General features: G+C 40.7%; 4 protein-coding genes across 4 annotated transcripts; 2 read left to right on the top strand and 2 right to left on the bottom strand.

Moving 5' to 3' along the window:
* The first annotated feature begins 138 nt into the window (after positions 1-138).
* ankrd13d (ankyrin repeat domain 13 family, member D) lies at positions 139-7,352 on the top strand. Its single transcript, XM_026357029.1, has 16 exons — positions 139-1,021; positions 1,161-1,296; positions 1,379-1,503; positions 1,727-1,772; positions 2,062-2,205; positions 2,319-2,508; positions 2,765-2,831; positions 3,362-3,443; positions 3,751-3,812; positions 3,925-4,055; positions 4,193-4,350; positions 4,636-4,749; positions 4,943-5,115; positions 5,331-5,410; positions 5,899-6,132; positions 6,819-7,352. The coding sequence occupies exons 1-16, from the start codon at positions 938-940 to the stop codon at positions 6,880-6,882; spliced, it is 1,890 nt and encodes a 629-aa protein (XP_026212814.1). The 5' UTR covers positions 139-937; the 3' UTR covers positions 6,883-7,352.
* A 119-nt stretch (positions 7,353-7,471) lies between these two features.
* LOC113160015 (signal-transducing adaptor protein 1-like) lies at positions 7,472-12,279 on the bottom strand. The gene is made up of 10 exons (XM_026357030.1): positions 11,701-12,279; positions 11,240-11,311; positions 10,882-10,998; positions 10,640-10,696; positions 9,720-9,904; positions 9,506-9,637; positions 9,184-9,253; positions 8,814-8,916; positions 8,541-8,729; positions 7,472-8,312 (listed from the first exon to the last, which is right to left on the bottom strand). The coding sequence occupies exons 1-10, from the start codon at positions 11,800-11,802 to the stop codon at positions 8,218-8,220; spliced, it is 1,122 nt and encodes a 373-aa protein (XP_026212815.1). The 5' UTR covers positions 11,803-12,279; the 3' UTR covers positions 7,472-8,217.
* Positions 12,280-14,486: 2,207 nt separating this feature from the next.
* LOC113160938 (paired box protein Pax-5-like) lies at positions 14,487-16,717 on the bottom strand. Its single transcript, XM_026358403.1, has 7 exons — positions 16,675-16,717; positions 16,421-16,586; positions 16,006-16,203; positions 15,885-15,925; positions 15,695-15,799; positions 14,612-14,746; positions 14,487-14,509 (listed from the first exon to the last, which is right to left on the bottom strand). Exons 1-7 carry the CDS (start codon positions 16,715-16,717, stop codon positions 14,487-14,489), a joined length of 711 nt encoding a protein of 236 aa, XP_026214188.1.
* A 1,092-nt stretch (positions 16,718-17,809) lies between these two features.
* LOC113160156 (zinc finger CCHC domain-containing protein 7-like) lies at positions 17,810-23,037 on the top strand. The gene is made up of 8 exons (XM_026357232.1): positions 17,810-18,685; positions 19,079-19,131; positions 19,562-19,657; positions 20,113-20,283; positions 20,499-20,534; positions 20,788-20,892; positions 21,207-21,324; positions 22,158-23,037. The coding sequence occupies exons 1-8, from the start codon at positions 18,247-18,249 to the stop codon at positions 22,652-22,654; spliced, it is 1,515 nt and encodes a 504-aa protein (XP_026213017.1). The 5' UTR covers positions 17,810-18,246; the 3' UTR covers positions 22,655-23,037.
* The last annotated feature ends 399 nt before the right edge of the window (positions 23,038-23,436 follow it).

Here is a 23,436-nt window from a genome sequence, read left to right on the forward strand (position 1 = left end):
ACTGATAAACAACGGGTCAGATTTTCACTGACAGGGGGAGAGAGATGCGTTCAGGAGAGTTTCACCCGTGTAGTTAAACCCGCAGTTGTTTGCATGTCGGATCAGATCAGATATCAGCTCCTCCCTCGCTCCACCCAGCTTCTCTCCATAACCTGGAAATAAAGCGACGCTTTAAAGAAAGGAGGAAAGTTGCTGCAGCTGTAAAAAGGTACTTGATTGTAGGGAAGCAGACTCTGACTGGTGGGTTTTGATGGTCGTGGTCCAGACAGGACGGGGTCCTCTCTGCTGCAGCTGTCATCGCAGTCGGACGCGTTCAACTTGAGTGACCTGGATGTGGAAGTGGAATAAAGGCCGTGTGTGGTTTTATATTGACAGACTGTAAAAACCCTGCGATATAAACAGGGGATGGTTGCAGCAGGAGCAGCGGGTACCTAGCTAACTTCATCAGCCGGCGATTATACTGAAAATCTCCCCCAGCTGAAGAGCACACCCACTGTGGACAAAAAAAAAAAAAAAATGAACAGACTCGGTTGTACATTTGTGGACAGCTAGATTACTCGTGCTGCATTGTGCATGATGGAAAACTGGTGCCGAGAGGAGCAGGAAACAATGTTGTTATTAGCCAGTTAGCTAGCGTTAGCTCGGCTAGCTGTTAGTAACGTTAACTAGCTACATCAAATTAGTGGGCTGAGTTAGACGAGCTAACTCAGCCCACTAATTTAAATAGGCACGCACGATATTGTAGTTTGCCTGCTACCTAACATTAGCTACTTTGATAGATTTACTAAGTGTCCGTTTTTTCCAGTAACAGACTTCTTGATTGCAGCGTTTACCTATTTTCTGCCACTAACCAAGCTAGCAAGCTAACCAGCTGTGCTGTCACCGCAATCTGTCGGCTGGAGAAGTCGTATTTAGAAAAATAGCTTTTACTACAACCATGGCTCAAGAAGCGTTTCCCCTGCATGTTCTGGTCTGGAACAATCAGTATCTGGAGCTGGATCGAGAGCTACAGAAGAAAGAGGTAAGTGAGGTGTAGTGTACCGTGCAGCTGGTGGCTGCTGTGTGTGTGTGTGTTTTGTTTTTTGTTTTTTTTTTTGCAGATGCGTTTGTTATGTCGCACTGCATTGCGCTGATGCTGCTTCTGTGTTTGGTTTCTGCAGCAGGATGTGGAGCGCCTGGATCCGAGAGGGCGCACCCCGCTGGAGCTGGCTGTATGTCTGGGCCACCTCGAGTCCACCAGGGTGCTGCTGAGACACTCTGCAGACCCGACACACTGCAACGCGCAGGGCTGGACCAGTGAGTGCTCCGTCGTGGCTTTCAGCTTCACGTCCTGAGGGGGCTGAGTGGACAAGTTAACACCCACTGATGTGTGTTTCAGTCCTGCAGGAGGCGGTGAGCACCGGGGACCCTGAGCTGGTTCAGCTGGTGCTTCAATACAGAGACTTTAAACGTGCCACTGAGAGACTGGCGGGCATCCCAGAGCTGCTCAGCAAGCTAAGACAGGTAGGACAGCCTCACAGTTGGTCAGTCTCATCACACAAGTGTAAATCTGGGTGTCTCAACCACTGCTTGAAGCTTTGTTAAAGGTTTTGTGTTTTGTTTTTGTCAGTTGTTGTGTCAGTACATCATTTTCATTAGCTGTCCCCGCATGTCCCCAGTGTGTTCACAAGTTTCAGGCTTCCTTCTGTCCAAGTTAAAAAAAAAAAGTTTCCCCGGTCTGATCTAGGCGCGGGACTTTTACGTGGAGATGAAGTGGGAGTTCACCAGTTGGGGTGAGTGTGTTTTATTATTAATGTATTTTCTCAGAGGTCAGGTTCAGCACCACAGCCTTTGGACAGCTCCCGCAGCTGCCGCTGGCCCCCTGATTTTTAAAACGTGTATGTTGACAGCTGCTGAAAGCTGTAATGTAACCTATTACAAATACTGGAGCATCTTGAATGTGTGTCTTAAATTTGTTACAATAAGTGATGTCTTAGGTACTGTTGAAAATTCATAACTTATGTAATCTTAACAAGTAATTTACTTTAATTTGTATTCCTACCTCTGTTATCATTTTTTCAGTACCCTTGGTGTCAAAGGTGTGTCCCAGTGACGTCTATCGCGTGTGGAAGAGCGGCTCATGTTTACGTGTGGACACCACGCTCCTGGGCTTCGAACACATGACCTGGCTGAAAGGACGACGCAGCTATATCTTCAAAGGCGGAGGTGTGTGTGGTCCTTCACATTTTCTGTGTCTGTTCGTCTTTCTTCTAGCGGAACCTTAGTTCGAGCTGGTGTGTCCTCTGCCTTTCTTTTTCACCTGTCTCCGTGTTTTCTAGATGATGGGGCAGTGGTCATGGAGGTGGACCATGAGAAACAGGTGGTCTACACGGAGCCTCTTGTGTTGTCTCCTCGTGATGTGCCCTCGCTCCTGGCAGCCATGCAACCGTCACAGGAGAATACGGCCCAAAGACTGACGTCACCCATCGTCTCAACGCACCTCAACACACGCAACATTGCCTTCGAACGGTAGCAACACACAATAACACTCTTGACTTGTTGGTGTTTGTAAGGCGTGCAGATATCTGCCTCACCTTTCATTATTTTATTTAAAATACTTAAGTAATTTGGTGTTTGAGTTCAGGAAAGTTGTTTTTAATTATATGTGACATTTTCCATGGAGTTAAATTCTGAGAAAAGCTTTTAATGGAACTTATTTGACATTAGATAAAATGACTCTGGTTTACTGAGTTTAAGCTCTTATTTTACCCCTGTGATTGTTTAGAAACAAGTCAGGAATCTGGGGCTGGCGTTCTGAGAAGAGCGAGGTGGTCAGCGGCTACGAAGCCAAGGTAAGTGATAACATAGCTCTTATAGTAGTGGCAAAGCTGACTGAAACACATAGTCCACACCTTTAGGAAGTCAGTATGGAACAACTACATAATAATTATTCAGCATCAGACTGAATTGTCCTGAAGATCAGTGAAGGTTAAACAAGTAGTAAGTAAGTAATTTGGTTTGATCTGAATCCAGGTTAGATTTCATTTGTACTGGGCGCCTTCCAGGGGAGGCCTCATTATAAAATGAATTCTAGAATTGAATGAATTTTTTAATTAAAATTTGTTTTATTCAGGATTGTTATTTGTAGATCAGAAACTATTCATGCCAGGATTAACACAAAATTTTTCACTCTGTCAAAGTCAGACCAGAACACAGTCCTAATCTCTGCATCATGTTATTTTCACTATATATTCTTCAGTGCAGTGCAGTGTATTAAATTTCTTGCATATGTGACAATAAAGTGTATGCCTTGGGTCACAAGACAGATTTCACAGAAACATTCTGATGAAAAAGGGAAATCAAAGTGTAAAACTGTTTGCAGGTTTACAGTGCTACCAATGTTGAGCTAGTAACTCGGTCAAGGACAGAGCATCTTTCAGACCAGGACAAATCAAGAAGCAAAGGTGATCACACAAACACACACTTGGGATATTTAGAAACGATCTACATAGGTTGTTACAGCAAAACCACTGTTTTTGGAAAATTACTTGAGAGAAATAGATTCAGCACAAACTACGCAGTCAAAATATTAATGGTAATAAGTACAAATCTCTTTTTGAATTAATGATATAAACTGCTGTTGTTAGTTTTGTGCACAATAGTTTATTACACTCCAGATGCTCGTCTTGCTTTCAATGGGAAATGTTTAGAGTAAAAATAGAACAAATTCGCAGTGGGCGTTGATGCTCTACTGTTATAATTTCCACTTAGGCTCGAAGACTCCTCTGCAGTCCTTCCTGGGGATAGCTGAACAACATACTGCCCACAATGGGGTAAGATTCATCACAGTACCTGTGCTTCACATCCTCACACACCACCCACGCCACTTGCAGCATCCTTTGAAGCACAGAATCACTTAAAACCCTCTTTTTGGATTTCTGTCAGAGTAACGTGTCCCAGTGTGCCAGTCCTCACAACCCCACAGCCATCACAGCTGAGGAGTACTTCAACCCCGAGTTCAACCTCAATGGACGAGACATCGGACGTCCCGTTGAGCTTACCAGCAAAGTCCAGAGGTGTGGTAAAGCCATGCTAGCAAACACCAACCATAGCTACAACAGCAAATCAATAGCATGGATGTGACCAGAACTTTACAGTCTTCATTATATTCTTAGTTAAAGTACCGTCTATCTTTGTTTTTCTCTGCCTCCAGGTTTAAAGCCACTCTGTGGTTAAGTGAGACTCACCCTCTCTCCCTGGCAGAGCAGGTGACGCCCATCATTGACCTCATGGCCATCTCCAATGCTCACTTTGCCAAGCTGCGTGACTTCATCACCCTGCGCTTACCTCCAGGCTTCCCTGTCAAGATAGGTGGGTGTGCCAGGTCACCTCAGTGTGAGCAATTACCTGTGCGTAGCTAGGTGGATGTCTTGATATGTAGCCCACATGTTGATCAAAACACTGATTTCAGGTCTGCTCCAGGCTGTGGGTTTGTAGCTGCAACACAGCTGTAGCTTGTTATATTACCGTGTTAAAACTAAAATAATGACAGCAGCTTGGTCAAGTCTTTTTCATGCGTGGTCCATGCTTTTTGTCTATGCCATTGTTTGGTAATGTTTTTTTGCAGGCATGTTTACACTACTCACTCTCTTCCAGAGATTCCCCTGTTTCACGTGTTGAACGCCAGAGTGACGTTCAGTAACTTGTGTGGCTGCGACGAGCCAGTCAGCTCTGTGACGGTTCACAAACCAGAGAGCTCTGGAGAAGCGGGTAACTACAGTAGAAGTAGACTCAAACAAACAAAGTTTGGATGTTATTACTTTATGCCCTGAAAAATGCTATTTGTACATTAAAACATCAGCAAAATCATCATCTAGTGATGTGGCTGCTATCATAATGCAGAATCAAGAAATGATACCATTGTGTCATTGCGTCTCCTGTGGTGGTTGAAATGATCTTCCAGGTGTGTCGACTCCTCCCTTCCACTGTGAGGTGGACCCCTCAGTATTTGAGCCCCCACCAGACTACACCACCCTTGGTCCGGGCCGCAGCGAACCACTGAGGGACGAGGATGACAACCTGCTGCAGTTCGCCATTCAGCAGAGTCTGCTGGACGCAGGAACAGAGAGTGACCAGGTCAGACCAAATGATTAGTCTCAGAGTTATATGATAAATGTCAGACATAAGACTTAATTATTCCTTTTTTATATTTTGTCTTTTATTGAATGACACTGATAGAAGCATCCTTTTTATTATGTCTAAAATTTGTCCCACATTTATTTATATAAATTATAGTTTCTCTGGCTTCTTCACATCTAAAGCCAGTTGGGTCATTTATATCTGGTTGTTAGGTGACCATCTGGGAGGCCCTGACCAACAGCCGCCCCGTGCCCCAGTCTCCACTGTATGAGGAAGACTCCCAGCTGGAGAGGTGAGTTTATATTCAGAGTTTACCTGTATTAGGGGTTCACTCTTTCTGAAACATTTGTACCTTTGTAGAGAGAAAACATGAAGAAGAATCAAATCCTAAATTACACAGAGCTGGAGACTGTCATCCAGGAAGCTCGGTTCATCTTTAGTTGGTTTACCAGGACTCAGTACAGCCAAGCTAGATTGTTTTGTTGATGTAATATATTCTAAACAGTATAATTTTTAGTTTCTTGTTACTGTAAAACCATCATGCAGTTAAACACTTTCCTATTTACTGAGGGGAATCTCTGGCTTCTGAAGTGATTTAATTAAACATCTCTAAATAGAGTTCAGTGATTAGCTTTTTCTCTTCACCTTCTCTGGGGAACGGAGATTCCCAGTCATCATGTAATGAAGCCCAGCAGCGAAGCTGTCCTGTGAATTCACACATCTTTGTTCAGTCACTGTTCCACTTAAATCGAAACTATCCTTAGTGTCTTCTTTTTTCAGGGCGATTCAGGAGTCCCTGTCCATCTCGCTGGCCAGCAGAGAAGGGGAAGACATGGCTGATCCCAGCCAGCCCTCCTCTGTGTCCCCGTTGGACCCCACCGCCAATTCTCCAGTCTCATACAACGCAGTGACTGATCCACGGTTATCGGGACACTTTGGTGTAGCAACAAGCTTTGACGAGCAGTTGCGTATTGCCATGGAGCTATCGTGCAGGGAGCAGGAAGAGATGGACAGGTGAGGGCGAGGAATAAACATATAGACAGAGCATTTTCAAACCTACAGTTCAGGACAAAAGAGTAAACACAGGAAGAAGATCTTGTTCTGTGCTGGTTAATATTCCAATGAGTGCAACATTGCTACAGTATGCAGCTTGAAACACAATTGACTATTAACAAGCTCTTAATTTGTAAAGAATTAGGCTGTAAACTTGCAGTTTAAAAAAATCCAGCTGTTTATGTTCGAGTCATCCAGACTAAACAGAGCTGGTTAAAAAACATCCTTAGTTCAGCTGCAATTAAAATGTTATGAATAAAACTGTAAACAAAAAGTCATACAGGTAGTTTAAAAGCAAAGTTAATAAGACACGGAGACCCTCCATCCTTCATCAGGTGGAGCAACAAGTGTGTCAGATGGCTCCAATTAAATGTCCAACACTTTCTATACACTACAGGTGTTCCTGCCACTGCATACAGGTAAAATCATACTACATAAATAAGGTCACATTAACTACTGAGTAATTAGTTTCCTGGGAATCAGTGTAATATGCTGAAAAATCAAACCAATTACAATTATCTGTAGTTGTAAATGTTCCGCTTCAGATGCGGAAGATGTTTAGTAAAATATTATCACCTTTCAACAGATATGAAAAAATGAAAGACACAGGATTGTGATTGAGCTTTATTTCTGATTTTTCTTGGTAGGAAGCAAAAGGAGGAAGAGGAGGAGCTGGAGAGGATCCTACAGCTGTCACTCACCGAGAAGTAATGTCACAACAGAAGCAATGTAGGCGAGTCTCCACTGGGGGAACAATCCTGTTAATTTATTCAGTTTTATTTTTCTTTTTTAAATCCTGAGATATTATTACAGATATTTTATTTGTCTTTTTTCGCACAAAGGCTGCTACAAGAGAGTCTAAAGTAATGTGAAACAAGTGGTTAGGGGTGAACATGAAGAAAACAGGTACTTTGAAACGCTACAGTGAAAGAGGAGACAAAAGGGAGAGCGTCTTTGTTTTTCTTTTTTATTGAATATTTTTCACAGTCTTGCTGTCTTTATTGAGTGATGAACGATCCTTAAACTTTAAACCTATAACTTGATCCATAATAATGATTAAAAAAAAAAAAGAAAATACAATTGTAATGGAATAACTTATAAAAAAAATATGATTATAACATTAGAAACTATTATGTTGGCTTACTTCTGTGTGTGAAAAATAAAGGATTATGATCATCCTGGAAGATGGTTGTTTTGTGAAATCAACCTTTTCACAAAATGTGATCAGCTCAATAATTGGCTCATGCAGTGTTACATTCTTTTCTTCTTTTTTTTTTTTTTTACATGTTTTAATCACTAATGCTGTAAGACAAAAACAATCTGTACCTGAAGTTGAAACTAAACTTGCAGTGACAAGTTATTTAAAAGAAAACAAAATCAAATGGAGGTTTTGCTGTTTTTCTTGTAAATATGATGCTGTCCAGTGTAGAAAGATAAACTCTTTACTGCCTTAGGACATTGAGAAATAGTGAGAGACGTCTTTTCACTGCCTATTGAGATCCCATAGACCAAACCAGCACTAAACAACGAACTGTGTTAGTTTCAGTTTTAGTTGAAATTTTAAGCTTTAAAATTGGATTCACAAAATTGTCAAAATCAAAACTCTTGCAGGTTTAAACAGTGACTTGTAAACTGTCTTTCACACAGTAATGATATTCAGTGTTCAGAGTTGTTATAATGTCCAAATCGCTAAAGGAGCCCCAGAGAAACATCTCAGGTGCCAGATCTGGCCAAACAACACTTATTCGTAGTCTTCTAGAATTTGGCCTCTAAATAGACTCATTTCTTTTCCAGATTAACATTTCTACTAGTCTGCAGATGATTGCTTAATTTTCTGGCAAGACAGCAAAGTCTGACAGTAACAAATTTCTTTTCATTAGTGCTAGTGTCATTGATTTAGACTGAAACATCTAGTGGATGAAATTTCAGAAACTTTGTTACAGTTCTTATTATATTCAAGGCTACCACAGGATGAATGCTAATGATTTTGGTGATGCTTGTACGTTCCACATCCTTTGTAGTCCTGCTTTGCATGAATCGGGTGTTTCAGTGGTTTGAGACTACTTTCTCTTCACCAGTATCACTGTAAATGGGTTCCCTCCGTAATTTTAAAACTTGCAGAAGCTCTCCATTCAACTGAGCTAGTGTGGAGAAAAACATACAAATGTCACAGATGCCATATGACAGATATATGTCATGTATAAAATCTAACATCTAACTTGCTAAAGATCAAACTTGCTAAGGGATATTTAACTAAATCGGTTTATTCTTAGTGATAGTACTATCAATCACAAGTGTACGTAAACTCTTGACAAGTTACAAACACGTCACTCTTGATTTATGACACTAGTTTAGCCACTCATTCTCACCTAGCTTTAGTTTGTGATCAGGAGGCCTGTCATCATCAGGAACCACATATTCAGCCTCCTCTGGCTCAGCTGGAGGGGGCGGGGGCTCCTTTCCGCACTGCGATCTCAGCATGGGTGCCACTTGTGCTTTGAGTATTGTTTTAGGTGTAGGGGAGGAGATGCTGACGTGCTTTGGAGCAGGTGCTACCTCTAACACACACACATACAGTACATTTTGTTAGGATTTGTGTACTTGTATGTGCCAGTATAAGTACTCAAAGTAGCATACTGTACCGATGAAAGTGTCGTAGGGCTGAGATGCTGTGTAGGGTTGAAGACGGTAATCTGTCTTTTCAAGAAAGTATTGAAGTACATCATTCAAGGAGGAGACTGTCACCTATAGAGAAGCCAGCACAGAGATGAGGTGACTCCTCAAGTCAGGAAAAAAAGGTGAAAATGAAATGTATTTACAATCAGTGGGCTGCCAAATCTGTCACATTATGACATATATGTTGCCATATATATATATACAGTATGAGTGCTGTGTAGTGTATATCCCAGTGTAATAGCCAATTTGTGAATCTCTGTTTGATCTCAATTCTTCTTCGTCAGTTGATTGATATTTGGGTTAGTTTAACATTGTGCTACAAGCTGTGGGGCTTACTGCATTGTCCAGTTCAATGACAAACCCTGAGTTTGTTGATGTCACTCTGTAGTTCTTGTTGACAGGTCCGCTGAAACAGAAGAAGATGATGAAGTTTATATGAAACATCTGGCTAATTCCGATATTACAAAACAGAATTCAAATAAACACATAAAAAATAACACAACCAGATTCATACGTGATGGTGGAACGAGCTTTTGTGAGACGAAGAAAGAAAACATGATATTTATAACTACTCTGCAGAGTAGTTTTATTACACAGTATTCCCCTTTATTAGTATGTATTTAGTGGTATGTTCTAGAGGTTACGTGGATCATCAGACCTCGGCATCTGTAGTCTGAGGGTCACGGCGAAGTTGTTTGCCAGGGTGGATGGGCGGATGATGATGCTTCCATAGTTTGGCTTTTCCTCCAACATCTGCTCAGCCTTCTGCCGAGTCACATTGAAGAAACACCTGCAAGAATAAAATAATAAATTGTATTTTTTCATATTTTGCTTGTCTGTAAAGGAAGATTTTCTGGAAACGGACTGCTTACTCAGGCATGTCAGGGGTTTTGAGTGAAGGAGGAGAGGAAAACACTGAGGATGCATGTGGAAGGCCTGGTCGGTGTGGGAGGGGCGGACGTGGGACAGGGGGATTTCTTCTCCTCTCCTGAGCCAGAACCTCCTGAAGCTGCACCATCTGGCCAGGCAGCAGCCACAGCTTACTGGGAATCTCCTTCTGTAAGGGAAACAGCGCTGTTCACACACTGTTATCATTAATACCATCAGTCCCACACAATCTGTAATATGTTGAAAAAATACATAATCCTATTGTCTCAACTTCAGGATAACCTCACTGGATGAACTAGAATCTTTACAGATCACGGCCACCTCCTGCTTCTAACCTTATTTGTTCTTACTATTAATATTTGACTCTTAGTCTTAAGGGAGATTTTTTCCCTAGAAGCACTGAATCGTTGCAAATGATTGACAGAGAAATACTCAGATATTGTTGTTTGCTGTGGTCGACGTCTGTTAGTATTATACTACTTAGCTGGCAGTTTATTGTATAAACCAGGCTCAAAAGAATGTCTGATATGACAGTTTATCAGTAATAATGTTCTGTTTTTGTTGAAAGTCTAACAGAGACATTCATCTTGTATTCTTATTCCTAGGACAGCAAATCAGCTGCAGCTACTCTTAAGACCTACTACTATTTCTATGACGTTAGTGTGAAACTGAGGTTTTTAGATACTGTAGGCTGGTACTTACTCACAAAAGAAGATTTAAGACTTATTGGTTTAATGAGGACACACTTGAAATCAGGACCCGGTAGTAAGAGTGGAGTTAATGGTTTAGCTGAAGTGTGGATCTTTGCTGCCAGTAACCTCTAACATTTGATAGTTATATAATGTTAAAGCAGGAGGTGAAGGGATTCATGCGGGTCTTTATGTCTTTATGTTTGTTTGCTTACTTTGGCCACAGTCAGGATGTAAGCCCTCCACTCTTCTCCTTTGTCAGGATTGTCCATCTACCGCACGTACAACAGACACACGGACAAAGAGTTATTTATAAAACACATTTAAGAAATGATTCATTTTTGATTTCCAGTTTCTGAACACTGGTGAACCCAATGATAATGATGATGGACCCAAGACTGTACGCATTTTAACGAGGAGAGAAACATGTCAGCTTCTTTGTTTCAGTGCAGCACACCTTTAGCTGCACCTCCTCTGTGTGCAGGGTGAGAGTGAAGATGGATGAAGCCTTCCTCTCATAGGGGGGATCTAACTCCATGGACTTCAGCTGCTCCAGGTCCAGCTTCTCTATGTACTGTGTAAACAATCAAGAGACCCAGGAGTTGTCACTTGGTATCCTCACATGCTTAATTAATGAACCATGCATCAGTTGATCTAAATAATGTAGTAGTTGGTCGCTGGCTTCTATGTCTTTGTTCATAGTTCTTCTCTTGTTTTTTCTCTTGTAACACATGCTCCTTTCTCTGTTTAATTAATTAAACAGACTTTTCTATATCATTTGTAAAACAAAGTTCTTAGTTGAATTAAAATATTACTGTATCCTGGGAGTCATCTTTGTACAGAAACAGCGTGGTTCCACGGAGCTCTCCGTAGTAGTTCTTGAAATCCTGGAAATGTTGAGAAAAATGTCTCTTCAAACCGTGTTGAAAAAAAAAGTTGAACACATTTACTCAAGAAACTAAGGAATCATCATTTTATGAACGATAACATATTTAGAATAATTTACCTGCCAGTATATTCTGTGAAGCTGAAATTACATTCACCTAAACCAACTACAGGATAGTACATTTATGTTTTGTATGTGCTGATAAAACATATTTAAAAGTATTTTTATTGTCTAAAATCAAATTTTAGAATACTTCAGAGGCTACCTACAGTTTAATTCAGTCACAAACACTCAACATTTCCTTAAACAAGCATGCTCCTGTTAAAATTCCTCCTAGTCAAACCATTAATCTTGTTGATGCTGCTTTATTCTCTGGTTTCTCTTTTTCACCTTCTCTTTGCTGGTTTTCTTCAGCAGATGTCCAGAGTAGTAGAGAGGCAGCGCTGTGATGGTTCCTCTCCTCTTGTGGGCGACTCTGGGGTGTACAGACATCGTCTAGTGCTCCGTCTGACCTGGTTTGGTTCAGCTTTGTCCTAGTTCACGTCTGTTTATCCAGCAGTGCAGTCATTCATACTGAGGATATACTCAGTTATGTCCTGAGAACATTTGTTTCCTCTGTTTCCTGGTGAATTCTCATAGCAGTCTTTGTTTCATCTGATAACTTTGTCTCCCTCTTTTCTTCACTCTTAGTGCCGTTTTCAGCCTGAGAATGAGGAAATGCTGAAGTGATTTATTAAGACGGAAGTAGTTAGCATAAAATATCCCAAACACAAATCCACTTTTGTACTTTGTACTTGGGGTATAACTCAGGTAAGACAGCTTTACATGGCACATTCACAAGCAGTGAAGCACAGCATGTGCTGCCCATGCACGCAAATACAAGATCTGAGCTAAATCTTACTCTTAATATGCAATCCAGATGAATTATTGAATATATCACACGGTGTAAAGAAGCAGGAGAATGTAGTATCAGTTAATTAGGATTCTTCTATTTTTATTTTTATTAATTACTTCTTCTATTCTTTAATAGAAGAAGTAAGAAGTTTAGTGAAAGAAATACAGATGTTGAGAAGATGTATGAATGGTAAATAAAACTAGTATACAAAAATATATAATATATAATTCATAAACATTTTAACAGCGTGATTATTGTAAACTATCACTCTAAATTTAGTCTGTATGTCTCTTTAAGAAGATGCTGAACAGCAGCCACATGTGACAGTTGGATAATAAAATGCATAGTGTAACAGTAGCACAGTTACAGAAGAGTCATAAAGTCTGCAAACTCACTCAGTTTTGTTTAATGAGGGTTAAACAATATCTAGCAAATGTTTGCTCAAATGAGGCACCTCACGATTGTGTAGCTGCAGCAGCAAAACCCCTGATTTTATAAATCATTGTGTTGTTAATCTCTCCAGACATTCAAACATGGTGCAGTCCTCCTGTCATAATGTCAATCGATTAAGGACTTTTGTTGGAGAGATCTTACATGTGAAATTATGTGGTTCTCCTGGTGAAATAGAACAGTGACCACACTGAGAAGCATGCCATAAACATACACAGAGCTGTTTAATGGTGCAGGAAACTCCTAACTTATATCTTGGCTTTTGTTGCAGCTTCTCTAAAGGAACACTTGTGTTACAATAGTCTGTTTGCATTACAGTTACAGTATTTTTACTTTTTTTTTGCCATTATGATAGCTGTATATATACTGTAACACTTCCTGCAGCCAATATACACAGCTGCAAAGTGTTGTGATAACAGCAGCAACAGAAAGCCTTTTACTTCAACCCTCTGCTGCCGAGTTCCTGCAGATCCTGATAACGTGGTAGTCTTTGAACTCATCACAGATGCTGTGTGATCCACACAGTGGAAAACGATGACTGTCTTCTTCTGAGCCCCTCAGGTTGTTTAAACCACAGGTTGGACAGCAGCTGCACATTGTTACTGCTGTGGAGACTGTTCAGTAGTGACTGAAGGTTTAAATTCTCTGTGCTGCGGCTGGAAAAATGAAACTAACTGCAGGATGACACCAGTTAAGATCAGCGCGCCACATCCTTCATTTGTCAGAACTTTACAATTTACATCTATTCAGAACACACACACACACACACACACACACACACACACACACACAATGTTATATCTATTGCAGAACACAGCCTGAGGTCTTTGGTCATGTCCCTACTGGTTTTGTTGTCCAAGCCAAAAATAAGAGCTCCCTTTTGGTTGCCTGGGCACACAGATGTGTTGCTATTCTCCAAGCAACCACAGCATGTCTCATGGTGTGCTGCATGAACCATCGGTTAAAAACAGCCAATTATACTGGCAGATTGCCAGAGGGAGAGTAGTCGGTTAAGTTTTTTTGTTTGTAAAAGTGAACCAGGGCCGATAACTAACGAGAGCTAACACACGGAACCACGAAGTAAAGTACTGACAATTATTGTCCCCTACAATCTCCTACTAGATGTTCAGACAATGCAATCCTGATAACACACTACATTTAGTACTGTGGACCTTTAATCACAGCAAGAAATTGTTTTTTGGTATCAGTAAACAACGAACGAGCCAGTGTGTCAATACCAAGACCTTTGTTGAAACATAATCTGTTATTTGTTATCGTGTCAATAATTTGCTAATCCATTTAAATTAATGTGTGTACGAGTGTGTGTGTGTGTGTGTGTGTGTGTGCATGTGCTCTTATGTACACATTCACAGTTTTAAAACATTAAGCACTGTGTGTGTTCCCTTAGTGCCTCCTATAGACTAATGCCCACTGCAGGCCACAGATTTCTTTCTCAGCAGTGTACTTTGACCCTGATGGTCCCCCTGATAGCTCCAATCTTCTCCTTTAATCGCTCATCCTGGAAGGAAGGCCAGGGAGACACACACCGAGGAGAGAAAACAGCCGCTGGGTCTCCATCATGTGGCCCCTAATGATGCTCCCCGCTCAGGAGAAAATGGCCACCGTGGTGATGTACAGGGGGAAAATAAAGCTCTGTAAAGCCTCTGAAATAACTAATAATTTTTCACCCTATATTGTGTAAATAAAACATAAAAAAAAACAAGTCGCATGAGTTCAGTTTTATTTTGAAACCCCTGAAACAGTGTTTTATTTTGTATCTTGATGTCACACATGCTGTTCTTTCTTCTGAAAACCAGTCTTGCAGACTTGCTCAGCTGTAATGAAATGGAAGCCCTGAACAAAAAGACATAAGAGAGAAACAAACAAACAGACATCAGAGCTGAACTCCTATTAGATGTAAGTGATCATATGTTGATGCAGACTGAACTAACCCACCTGCATTAGGATTAGCTGGTATGCTAGGATAAAAGAACAGGCTGGAAACCGGGGTCAAGCAGGGGTCAGACCATCCCCAGACATCATTACAGGAACAAGGCTGATCATGGTCCACGCTACTGGAGATGTTGCCTCCTGGAAAACAAAATAGCTTCTGTCAACGTTCACTTTTCTTTTTTCTTCTACCTCCATCCTCCCAGTGAAATCTTCATTTGTTCTAATTAGAAGAATGATGAAATACATGCATGTGGGTGTGTTAAATAAGCATATTTATATATACAAATATACTTGATCTAATGGTTCCAGTGATGGAGGAGTAGATGTGCAAGCAGGCCTGTAATGAGAGGCTGAGGTGAGGGGGAGGCAGGGACATGCAGAGAGCCTGCTGGCTGAGAGGACAGAAGCCTGGGGTGTCGAGGTGCATCTCCTGCTGAGAAAGTTGCTTCAGTCAGACTAATATTAACACAGGACCACCAGCTTTACTCATCAGTCTGCTGTGTCGTCTGGCCCCACAGAGAATCCACCATAATCTCGCTGTCTGCTCTGCAAAAACATCTTTATAAGGTATCTAATCTAGTGTGGATTTCACTGAAAACAATGAAACATGGATGTAGAACAGAGGTTTCCATTAGCTCCTAGATGCCAGGTCCAGCTTGAGTTGTGTGCCAACTCCATGCAGCACACTAACATAGTTTTACTAAGAATAGTGACAAATCGAAAAATGCTTTTTATTTAAAAGTGGCCGTGACTGTAAAGTTACTTTGAGTTTTACTTTGAGTTGAAGTTCTTGGAAATATCAGTTTAATTAGATCTTGTTTGCTTGCATAGTTTGTTTTTATGTAATTTATGTATATTATATCATTGAATCCACTCATCAGATTAAAATCACTCAGTCACTCAGAAGCAAAAACATCTGTGCATTTTCCACTGCACTGCTGTGACAATTTGGACCAAATAAAAGGAAGGATCTGATAGATTTATGTGTGCAAACCCCATGTTGTGAGCTCTCTGGGAAAATATTCTATCACACAGAAACAAAACTCAAACACACAAGTACAGCGATCACTCTCCCATTCACATTACCTTTCTTGTGTTTGATGCACTTTCTTATTCCTACAATCCCACTGATGGAGTAGGTGGACTCTGAGGAATTGGATGTTGCCACGGCAACAGATGATGCTGATGGCACTTCAGGGGCAAAGGTCAGTGTCAGGAAACATTAGATAAATAGACAGGCAGATCAAGAAACCGGAGATGGAACTGAAAAACTCACCAGCTCCACAAGACTCAGACTGGACTTTGTTTCTGATGATCCTGCAGAGACAGAGGAGATTCACTCAATGCACATTTTAGTGTCCAACACAGGTATACTATGCACATGAGGTCATCTGTACCTGTTGATGGAGCTGATGCTGGGCACACTGTCGTGGTCGCACACTCTCTCCAGGAGCAGCCTGTCTCTGATCTCCCAGGCGAACATGGTGGGGTTGCTGTGTTTCAGATTCAGGATCATTTGCACAACTCTGGGAGTGGCCACTTTGGGCTTAGATCCTCCAATCACTCCTGGGCTGATGCTCCCTGTTTCATTGTACCTGAATCAACAAGGCTGAGTTCTGTCAGGAGATTTTAACATTTCACCTGGAGCCTGAATTCATGCATCGGTGCAGTATTTACAAGTTGGAGGTGAGAAAAAGCAACAGGAACATACAGTTCTGGCATAAATTGCATTCAAATTAAAAAAGTCGACTTTCTTGACAGAGATCCCTGTCTATTTATTAATGAATCAATGAACAGAGTACATGAACTTACCTGGCCAGTATTTTGCTGACACAGCCGTGACTGACCCGCAGGCGGCGGGAGATCTCACAGGGACGCACGCCCCGTTGCGCGAGATCCACAATGCGCTGTCTCACCATGTGCGGCAACGGGCGCCCGTTAATGAAGACCCCGCCGAGCTGGTTCACTCCACCGTGCCCTGGGCACCGGAGCGGATGGATGAGGCACCAGTTAAAAGGCTACATGACTTCACATGACTGTCAAATAAACGGACTGATGACACTTACTGTGCGTAACCGTGAGCGGCACCTGTCCAAACCGCACTTCCATGACTGCTGAAGGACTTTATATTGTAAAACACCTCCGTGTTCCCGCTGAACTCTAGTCGGCGGGTGGAGCAAAGTGTAGCCGGTGTCGAGAACCACACATTTTCATTTAAACATACATTTTTGAGTCTGCAGCACCTGAGCGCTGGACAGTGGCACCAGCCTTTGATTGGACGCACGGGTTCACTTCTCTGTTTTTTTTTTTTTTGTGAGCTGAGTTGTAGCCATGATTTGACAGAAATACAATAAACAATCCTGTTACATTACGTTTTATTTTCCTTCACAATGTCTGAGCTCAGGCTCTGCTAGACAAATTCATATCAAACACATCTCTTTTAAATTATTTACTTTAAGATTCATAATGTCAAGTTGTAGCCTCACCAATGTAAATAATTGCCAGTAAATCTCGAATTGATAATGATGAAAATACAGATTGTATTACAACAGAACGTTAAAAAAACAAACATTGGTGTAGTAAAACACTGAAATAAAATACTATACCTTGTGGTTTTTACACCAATCTACAGTATAGCCTACAAATGAGACACTAATTGAGATACCTTTTTTTTTTAATACCTACGATACTTTTGACCATTTATTGACAATTCTTGTCTTTTGAGTGGTTTCATTAAGGCTTATCAAGTTACTGTAGCGTGTTTTATATATGCCTTAATTACAGTTTATTTGTTTCTATTCTTTGGATTATATTCAATAATGAGCCCAGGGAGTGGAGGTTGAGAGCACATAGAGCACACACTAAGTAATCTGACCAAAGTCATTTTATTGCCTTCAATTTCCATGTACCAACTACAGCATGCAGCTGTAATTAAAATAAATCTTGGAAACTAGAGAAATTATTTGCATTGTGGCGTGTAAGTTGACAATAAAGCCTAAAAAAACGAATATAATTAAAGCTAATATAATATTGTTGCGTACAGAGAGTAGTAATTTAACACTGATTTATAACAATTATTTTCCTAATGATGGTTTAAATGCACATCTTTCATTACCAAATTAACTCCGGGAAAGAAACTAGTCCGTGTTTTAACGCAGGGTTTAGTTTTGGTTGTCCAACCTTTTCCGGAAACGCCGGTAAAGCGCTTCAGACATGTAAACATGCATGGATGTAACAATCCCTTAATGTTTATCAAAGGAAACCTTTATATTGTGATTTGTGCGAAGTTGCAACTCATATAAGGTGGGGTGAAAAGGGCAAATCGCCTTTATAGACTTTCTTCGCCTCGGTTGTGTGTGAATTTAACTTAATTTTAGCTATGAACTCTCGGCTACACTTAGCTAACTGACGTTAGCATAGCGCTGGTTAGCCTACGGTAGCTCATATATGAAGATATATTGAATACATCTGAATGTCAAATATTATGTAATATTAAACAAATAACTCCCTAACTGGATAGTTTTGATTTCTGCTCGGTTAGCTGTGGTCATTGAGTCGATAGCAACCGGTGTTTGATAGCAGTGTTGCTTGCCGTCGCTGTGCGGCGCTGTTCAGCTGCAGCCGTGTCAGGTTGTACAATGGACCATTTAAAGAACCACGGAGATGATGATGGTGATGATGGTGATGAAGCTGGCTGCGAAGATCAGCCCTTCTTTATTGAAGACTACTGTAGTTCAGAGGGTGATGGGGTAATCGAGTTAAGTGACCAGAGACATTACAGCAGCAGTAAACAAGTTGCAGGGCTCAGCAGTGAAAGCTCACCTCCGCTCCTCTTAGCTTACTCTGTCAGTTCTGGACGAGGTCTGCAGGACAGCAGCTCCAGTCCTGCTTCTAGTCCTGCTTCTAGTCCTGCTTCTAGTCCTGCTTCTAGTCCTGCCCTTGAGCAGGTGCAGCAGGAGGAAGACGGTGACATCGAGGAATGGATGATCCTGGGAGGAGATGAGCAGGTGGGAGACTCAAGCATCCAGCTCAACGTGGGCTACTGGAACAGCTCTGAGGATGACTCTGGAGATGAAGGTATGCAAGGTGGTTGGGGATGTTGATTTTCTTCTAACACAGAAAAAGTCACACTGCTATTGCTATAAATGGAGTGTGAATTGAAATGAGAAAAAACCCCACCACTAATAGAGTCACATTACTTTTCTCCTTACGCATCCTGTAGGTGTTATCCTTTGTGGTAGCTTCTTTGTGGGAATGTCAAGTTTTTCTCATTAGGTTTCTCTGAGAGCTTTTACAAGACGTAATACCTAGGGAAATAGGTTCAGAAAACTCCTGATACAGTAGATCCTAGATTTTTTTTTTTTTACATTTTGTTACAGTTCCCTGAAAATGACGGATGATGAAGTTATATCAGAGCTGCAGATGATGTGTGGGTTAACACAAATTCATTTTTTACTTTCCTAATCACAGATGTAAATGGAAAATCAATAAAAGACACCTGGGCTGTATCAGAGAAGGACAAAGTAAGTTTTTATATTTATCAATTTCCATGAATACTAGGAGCTCATTTACTCAGAGAAAAATGTTTCCACTATCTTTATCCAAGTATCTGGCAAATCTGTTGTAGTCAGTATTTTGTCTGCTCTTTATTTATATTTTTTATATATTTTTTATAGAAATGAATTAAAATAATAAAAGTTTGCATACATAAAACTAGATTTTAAAAATGCATGACAGTGTGTGAATTGAAACAGATAATTGCAGTTACAGGACAGTGTAACACTTTTTTAACAGCAAAGCAATTAGAAAAGTGTCAGAAGGAGGAAAGAACTGTTTTCAAAATTAGAATTGGTTTTGATTTAATATTGCAGTTTAAACTCAATATTATGAACATAATTAGATTTTTGTCTGTCATTTCCTTGTCTTCTCATATTACCTAACATGGTGCTGCAGTGTATGGCTAGCCGCTATTTTGTGCCCGATCGATCTCTGATCTGTCAGATGTGCAACAGGACGGGGCACCTTGCCAAACGGTGCTACTACCACAGGGTAAAGCAACACCCTTATCTACATTTCTTCTCCTATATTCTCATATAATAATTTCACACAGTTTGTTAATAGTAAGCAGGCAGTTCAGTTCAGTAGTCATCTAAACAATCATAATTGTTGGAAATACCCATAGTACTTAGCTGAATTCAAAAGGTGAGCGAGAGATTGTAGTAAAATACTGTTTGTGTAGGTGTGTTATAGTGGTTGTTTTATTATTTTTTAATTATCAAATATATGTCTGCTGGTGATAAATATGCTGTCAAATTTAGAAATTGATGACAGACCATTAATATTTTCTATTGTGATATTTAATATAAATGTTCACTATGTTTCTGACTACCTCTCTTAGTTTTTCCCTTATACTGTGCCACAATCTGTGTTAGTGTTGTTATAATCCTACGGTCACCTTTGGTGGTTTTTTGCACCCACTTATTTTTTTGTCTGTGTGTTTGCAGAAATATCCCACCTGTATACTTTGTGGGATCCAGGGCCATACCCAGGGGGACTGTCCAAGACGCCCCTGCCCCACCTGTGGACTGCCTTCACATGGTCTGAAGCCCTGTGAAAAGCCCCCAGTGTGGAACCAACATTGCCAGCGTTGTGGGATGACAGGACACCTGTCTGATGTGAGTTTGTCTGTTAACCCTCGGGTTAGGTCTCTTTAAGCGCTTGTGTGACTGTGTTGAAGCAACTTTGAAAGGATTTGTCAGTTGTGTGTTGACGGATTATTTTGCCTCAGGTGTGCGTGGGCCCCATTTGTAAGGTGCTGTTTGATCTTGGTAAACAATAACACTTTTTTTGCCTTCTTGCTCAAAAAAGAAAATGTCTCGGTTTTCCTCAGGCCTGCCCTGATACATGGAGACAATATCACTTGACGGTGAGTTGAAATGTTTGCTTTACTTCCATCTTCTTACAGTCTCTGCTAAGCATGATGCAGGGTCTATAGGCTAACTGTATAAACATAACCTCTTTTTTGTTTATAGTATTATGCTCTAAATTAGAGAGTAGAAATTATGCAAACAGGGTGAATGTTTTTAATAGCCTTGTGAAAATTAGAGCCTGTATTCATGGGCGTGCATTATTAAAACTTAAAAATTTACAAAATGTTCCTTTGTTTGACCTTTTTCCAGATTCAGTTTGAGGTGCCCTTTAGGCCACAGACAGTCCACACCCACAAACATAACAGATACCAAGCACATTGTTACAACTGCTCTAAAAGGGGACATTACGGCTTTGTAAGTGGTGAATGAAAGGAACCCTACCCTTACTTTTTTAATCCATGTTCCTCTTCTTTCTTTCTAATGCTTAACCCATCATCCCTTTGCTTTTATTTGTCTATTTTTTATTACTGTCTCACATCTGTTATTGTCTCTCTCTTTCTTCAGGATACATCTGTAGAATATGTTCTTCCTCTCTCAAGTTGTATAATTTTGCTGCACCTGTCTTTTTCTTCCTATTGCTCCCTTACTTTCAGTTGAATATTTTTACTCTCATTCTGTTGCCTAACCGTCTCCCTACATCTGTGTTTTATTCTTTCTGTCGGTATCAGGAGTGCACAAAGAAGAGAATGGTCAATGGGACTTTTCCTTCACTGCCTTATGTTTGCTACTATGACACCATGGAGGACATCCTCCATTGTCGTACCAGGATCCAGAAAAAGATCAAAGGTGACAAAGCACCACTTTATTGTACATGCAGTTTACTGCAGATATTTACATACAATTGTTTCATTTTATGCATATTTTACTTTATTCCTTTGTTTAAATAAGGGCTTGGGAATTTATTTCTGTTTAATTGGAAAACACGACACATATACTCCTCCAATGAGTCGTTTTTACAGACATCTAATGACATTATTGTTATACTATACTAATAAAGTTAATGAATATAGCAGGCAAGAGATGGCAATAAAATTCTAACTCAGTGTTAAGAGCGTCTTTTATCTTATCTACACTATATTACATTGGTGAGATACCATGTCGAGTGAAGTTTTTCATGGCAAGAAATAAGCCATATTTCCAAGCAGATAAAAAAGCTTCTTCATCTCTTCTAACTGCTCATTCCTCTGTGGTTTATGTAACATCCAATTCTGTCCCACTGTGTAGTGCTAAAGGCAAAATGTCAAGGTGAATAGTCATGGGGGGAGCCCAATTCCCTTACTCGATCATTTCTTGATACTCACTTGCCCTGGAAGTTATTCCTCTGCTCCATCTTGAATAACATCCCAAATACTTTTATTTCACGAGTGCTGTTTGAGGAGACATAAGTGAGAATAGACAAGATCATCCTTGGTGGAAGTCTTTTATGAGACTGACACACTCCTTTATTGGAAACCTGTTGGTGAATGGGCTCTGCAGCTGGTCAGTTTGAAAGATGCTCTGTAGAACTGAGGAGTTTGTTGATAATTTCAGTGGGTTTGTCTCAGTAAGCAATGCCTTTCACGTTACATTTAGTTTATTATTAATCCAAACATGAAAGATATCAATTTATGTGTTTTCAGGGATCATGAATGCTGGACCCCTGCCTCCATCAGACCAGCAGCACTCATCTGAACCAACAGGAGAGAGTGGTGAGGAAAGCCAGCTAGTTCAAGGAAGGAGCAGGACAAAACTGGAAGCATGTAACCGAATTGGCAGGAGGAAGACGTGGCCAGAGAAGCGCAGAGAGAGACGAGAGGTTAAGAGGCTCAGGAGGGAGGCACAAGCCAGGCGAGAAGGAGGACTACTGGGGAGGTCCCTGTGCAACTCTGATGATGAAGCCTGCCCTGCAGACCTCTTCAAATACTCCCTCCACAGTCATAGGTCATCCACTTCCCCTCCACAGAAAAAGATGAGGGATGACGCAGGTTGCAGAAAGAGCAGAAAAAGCAGAGAGGCAGAAAGGTGGAAGAAGAGAGGGGGGATAAAACGTGGCGACTTGTATCCTCATGGTGACTTAGACATTGGAAGTGAACGTCTTCTTTCCCCAAAGCAAAGAGTACGCCACAGAAGAAGATGAAGTGTGATGTCATTTTTAAGGAAAGTAATTGGAAAAGAAAAATATTTTGTATCTGTGTTTTGATTGAATTACTTATTTGTTGTCAATGCAAATACTGTGAAATACAGTTGAAGGAAGCTGGTATATTTAGGTAAGGTACATTTAACCTTAAGAAAATCTGCTAATATTGTACAGACGGACAACATTTTATACATGTACAGTATTCATAGGTTTTTACACTCTGTGCCTGCTTTTATACATCATGTGCTAATTGTATAAATAGTTTTACTGTAACCTAAGTTTCTATTATTAAATATTTGAAATCAGGTCAAAGATACAGACCTGTGGTTGGCCTGTGGAAAGACTAATATTTATATTGTAACATAAAGACAATAAACGTGTATTCCCAGATAATTGATTGATTATTTTTATACATTTAAAGATGGTGAACACTGTCAGACGTTTCATACATTAGAGGAGGTCGGGGTTGAGGTGCAGTGCATTTAAACTTCGAGCTTGTTTGCCTGTGAAGCTGTTTGCAGTCAGTGGCTTTTAGCTTTCAGCGCGTTGTCTTATAGTATTCTGGTCTGAAGCTGCTGAATTATTAATGAGCTGAGCAGCTGCCCGAGGCTTGTCCGACCAAAGTAGTCAACTCCGAGTGCGAGCTGCTACACGTCGACCTTCAGCATTGACAATCAAGGCAAATCTTGCTTTGACATGTGATGTAGAAATTAAAATGTGTCCTGCTTTTGGAGTTATGTGTTCTTCCTGGAAGCATAGTGCGGGTTTTGCTTTGTTGGGAG

This window comes from Anabas testudineus, chromosome 10 (genome assembly GCF_900324465.2).
Source record: "Anabas testudineus chromosome 10, fAnaTes1.2, whole genome shotgun sequence".
In the NCBI taxonomy this organism is placed as follows: Eukaryota; Metazoa; Chordata; class Actinopteri; order Anabantiformes; family Anabantidae; genus Anabas; species Anabas testudineus.

What these genes read in the sequence shown, in the direction of transcription:
- ankrd13d (XM_026357029.1), top strand. Translation starts at nt 938, where the DNA reads ATGGCTCAAGAAGCGTTTCCCCTGCATGTTCTGGTCTGGAACAATCAG. An exon ending in CAGGAACAGAGAGTGACCAG is followed by an intron (nt 5,116 to 5,330) that starts GTCAGACCAAAT and finishes TCTGGTTGTTAG; the next exon opens with GTGACCATCTGGGAGGCCCT. An exon ending in GAAGACTCCCAGCTGGAGAG is followed by an intron (nt 5,411 to 5,898) that starts GTGAGTTTATAT and finishes TTCTTTTTTCAG; the next exon opens with GGCGATTCAGGAGTCCCTGT.
- LOC113160015 (XM_026357030.1), bottom strand. Translation starts at nt 11,802, where the DNA reads ATGTCTGTACACCCCAGAGTCGCCCACAAGAGGAGAGGAACCATCACA. An exon ending in AGAAAACCAGCAAAGAGAAG is followed by an intron (nt 11,312 to 11,700) that starts GTGAAAAAGAGA and finishes CAACATTTCCAG; the next exon opens with GATTTCAAGAACTACTACGG. An exon ending in CAGAGGAGGTGCAGCTAAAG is followed by an intron (nt 10,697 to 10,881) that starts GTGTGCTGCACT and finishes TACGTGCGGTAG; the next exon opens with ATGGACAATCCTGACAAAGG.
- LOC113160938 (XM_026358403.1), bottom strand. Translation starts at nt 16,717, where the DNA reads ATGGAAGTGCGGTTTGGACAGGTGCCGCTCACGGTTACGCACA. An exon ending in GTCAGCAAAATACTGGCCAG is followed by an intron (nt 16,204 to 16,420) that starts GTAAGTTCATGT and finishes TTGTTGATTCAG; the next exon opens with GTACAATGAAACAGGGAGCA. An exon ending in GTGCATCAAACACAAGAAAG is followed by an intron (nt 14,747 to 15,694) that starts GTAATGTGAATG and finishes TTTGTTTTCCAG; the next exon opens with GAGGCAACATCTCCAGTAGC.
- LOC113160156 (XM_026357232.1), top strand. Translation starts at nt 18,247, where the DNA reads ATGGACCATTTAAAGAACCACGGAGATGATGATGGTGATGATGGTGAT. An exon ending in CTGTATCAGAGAAGGACAAA is followed by an intron (nt 19,132 to 19,561) that starts GTAAGTTTTTAT and finishes ATGGTGCTGCAG; the next exon opens with TGTATGGCTAGCCGCTATTT. An exon ending in AAAGGGGACATTACGGCTTT is followed by an intron (nt 20,893 to 21,206) that starts GTAAGTGGTGAA and finishes TGTCGGTATCAG; the next exon opens with GAGTGCACAAAGAAGAGAAT.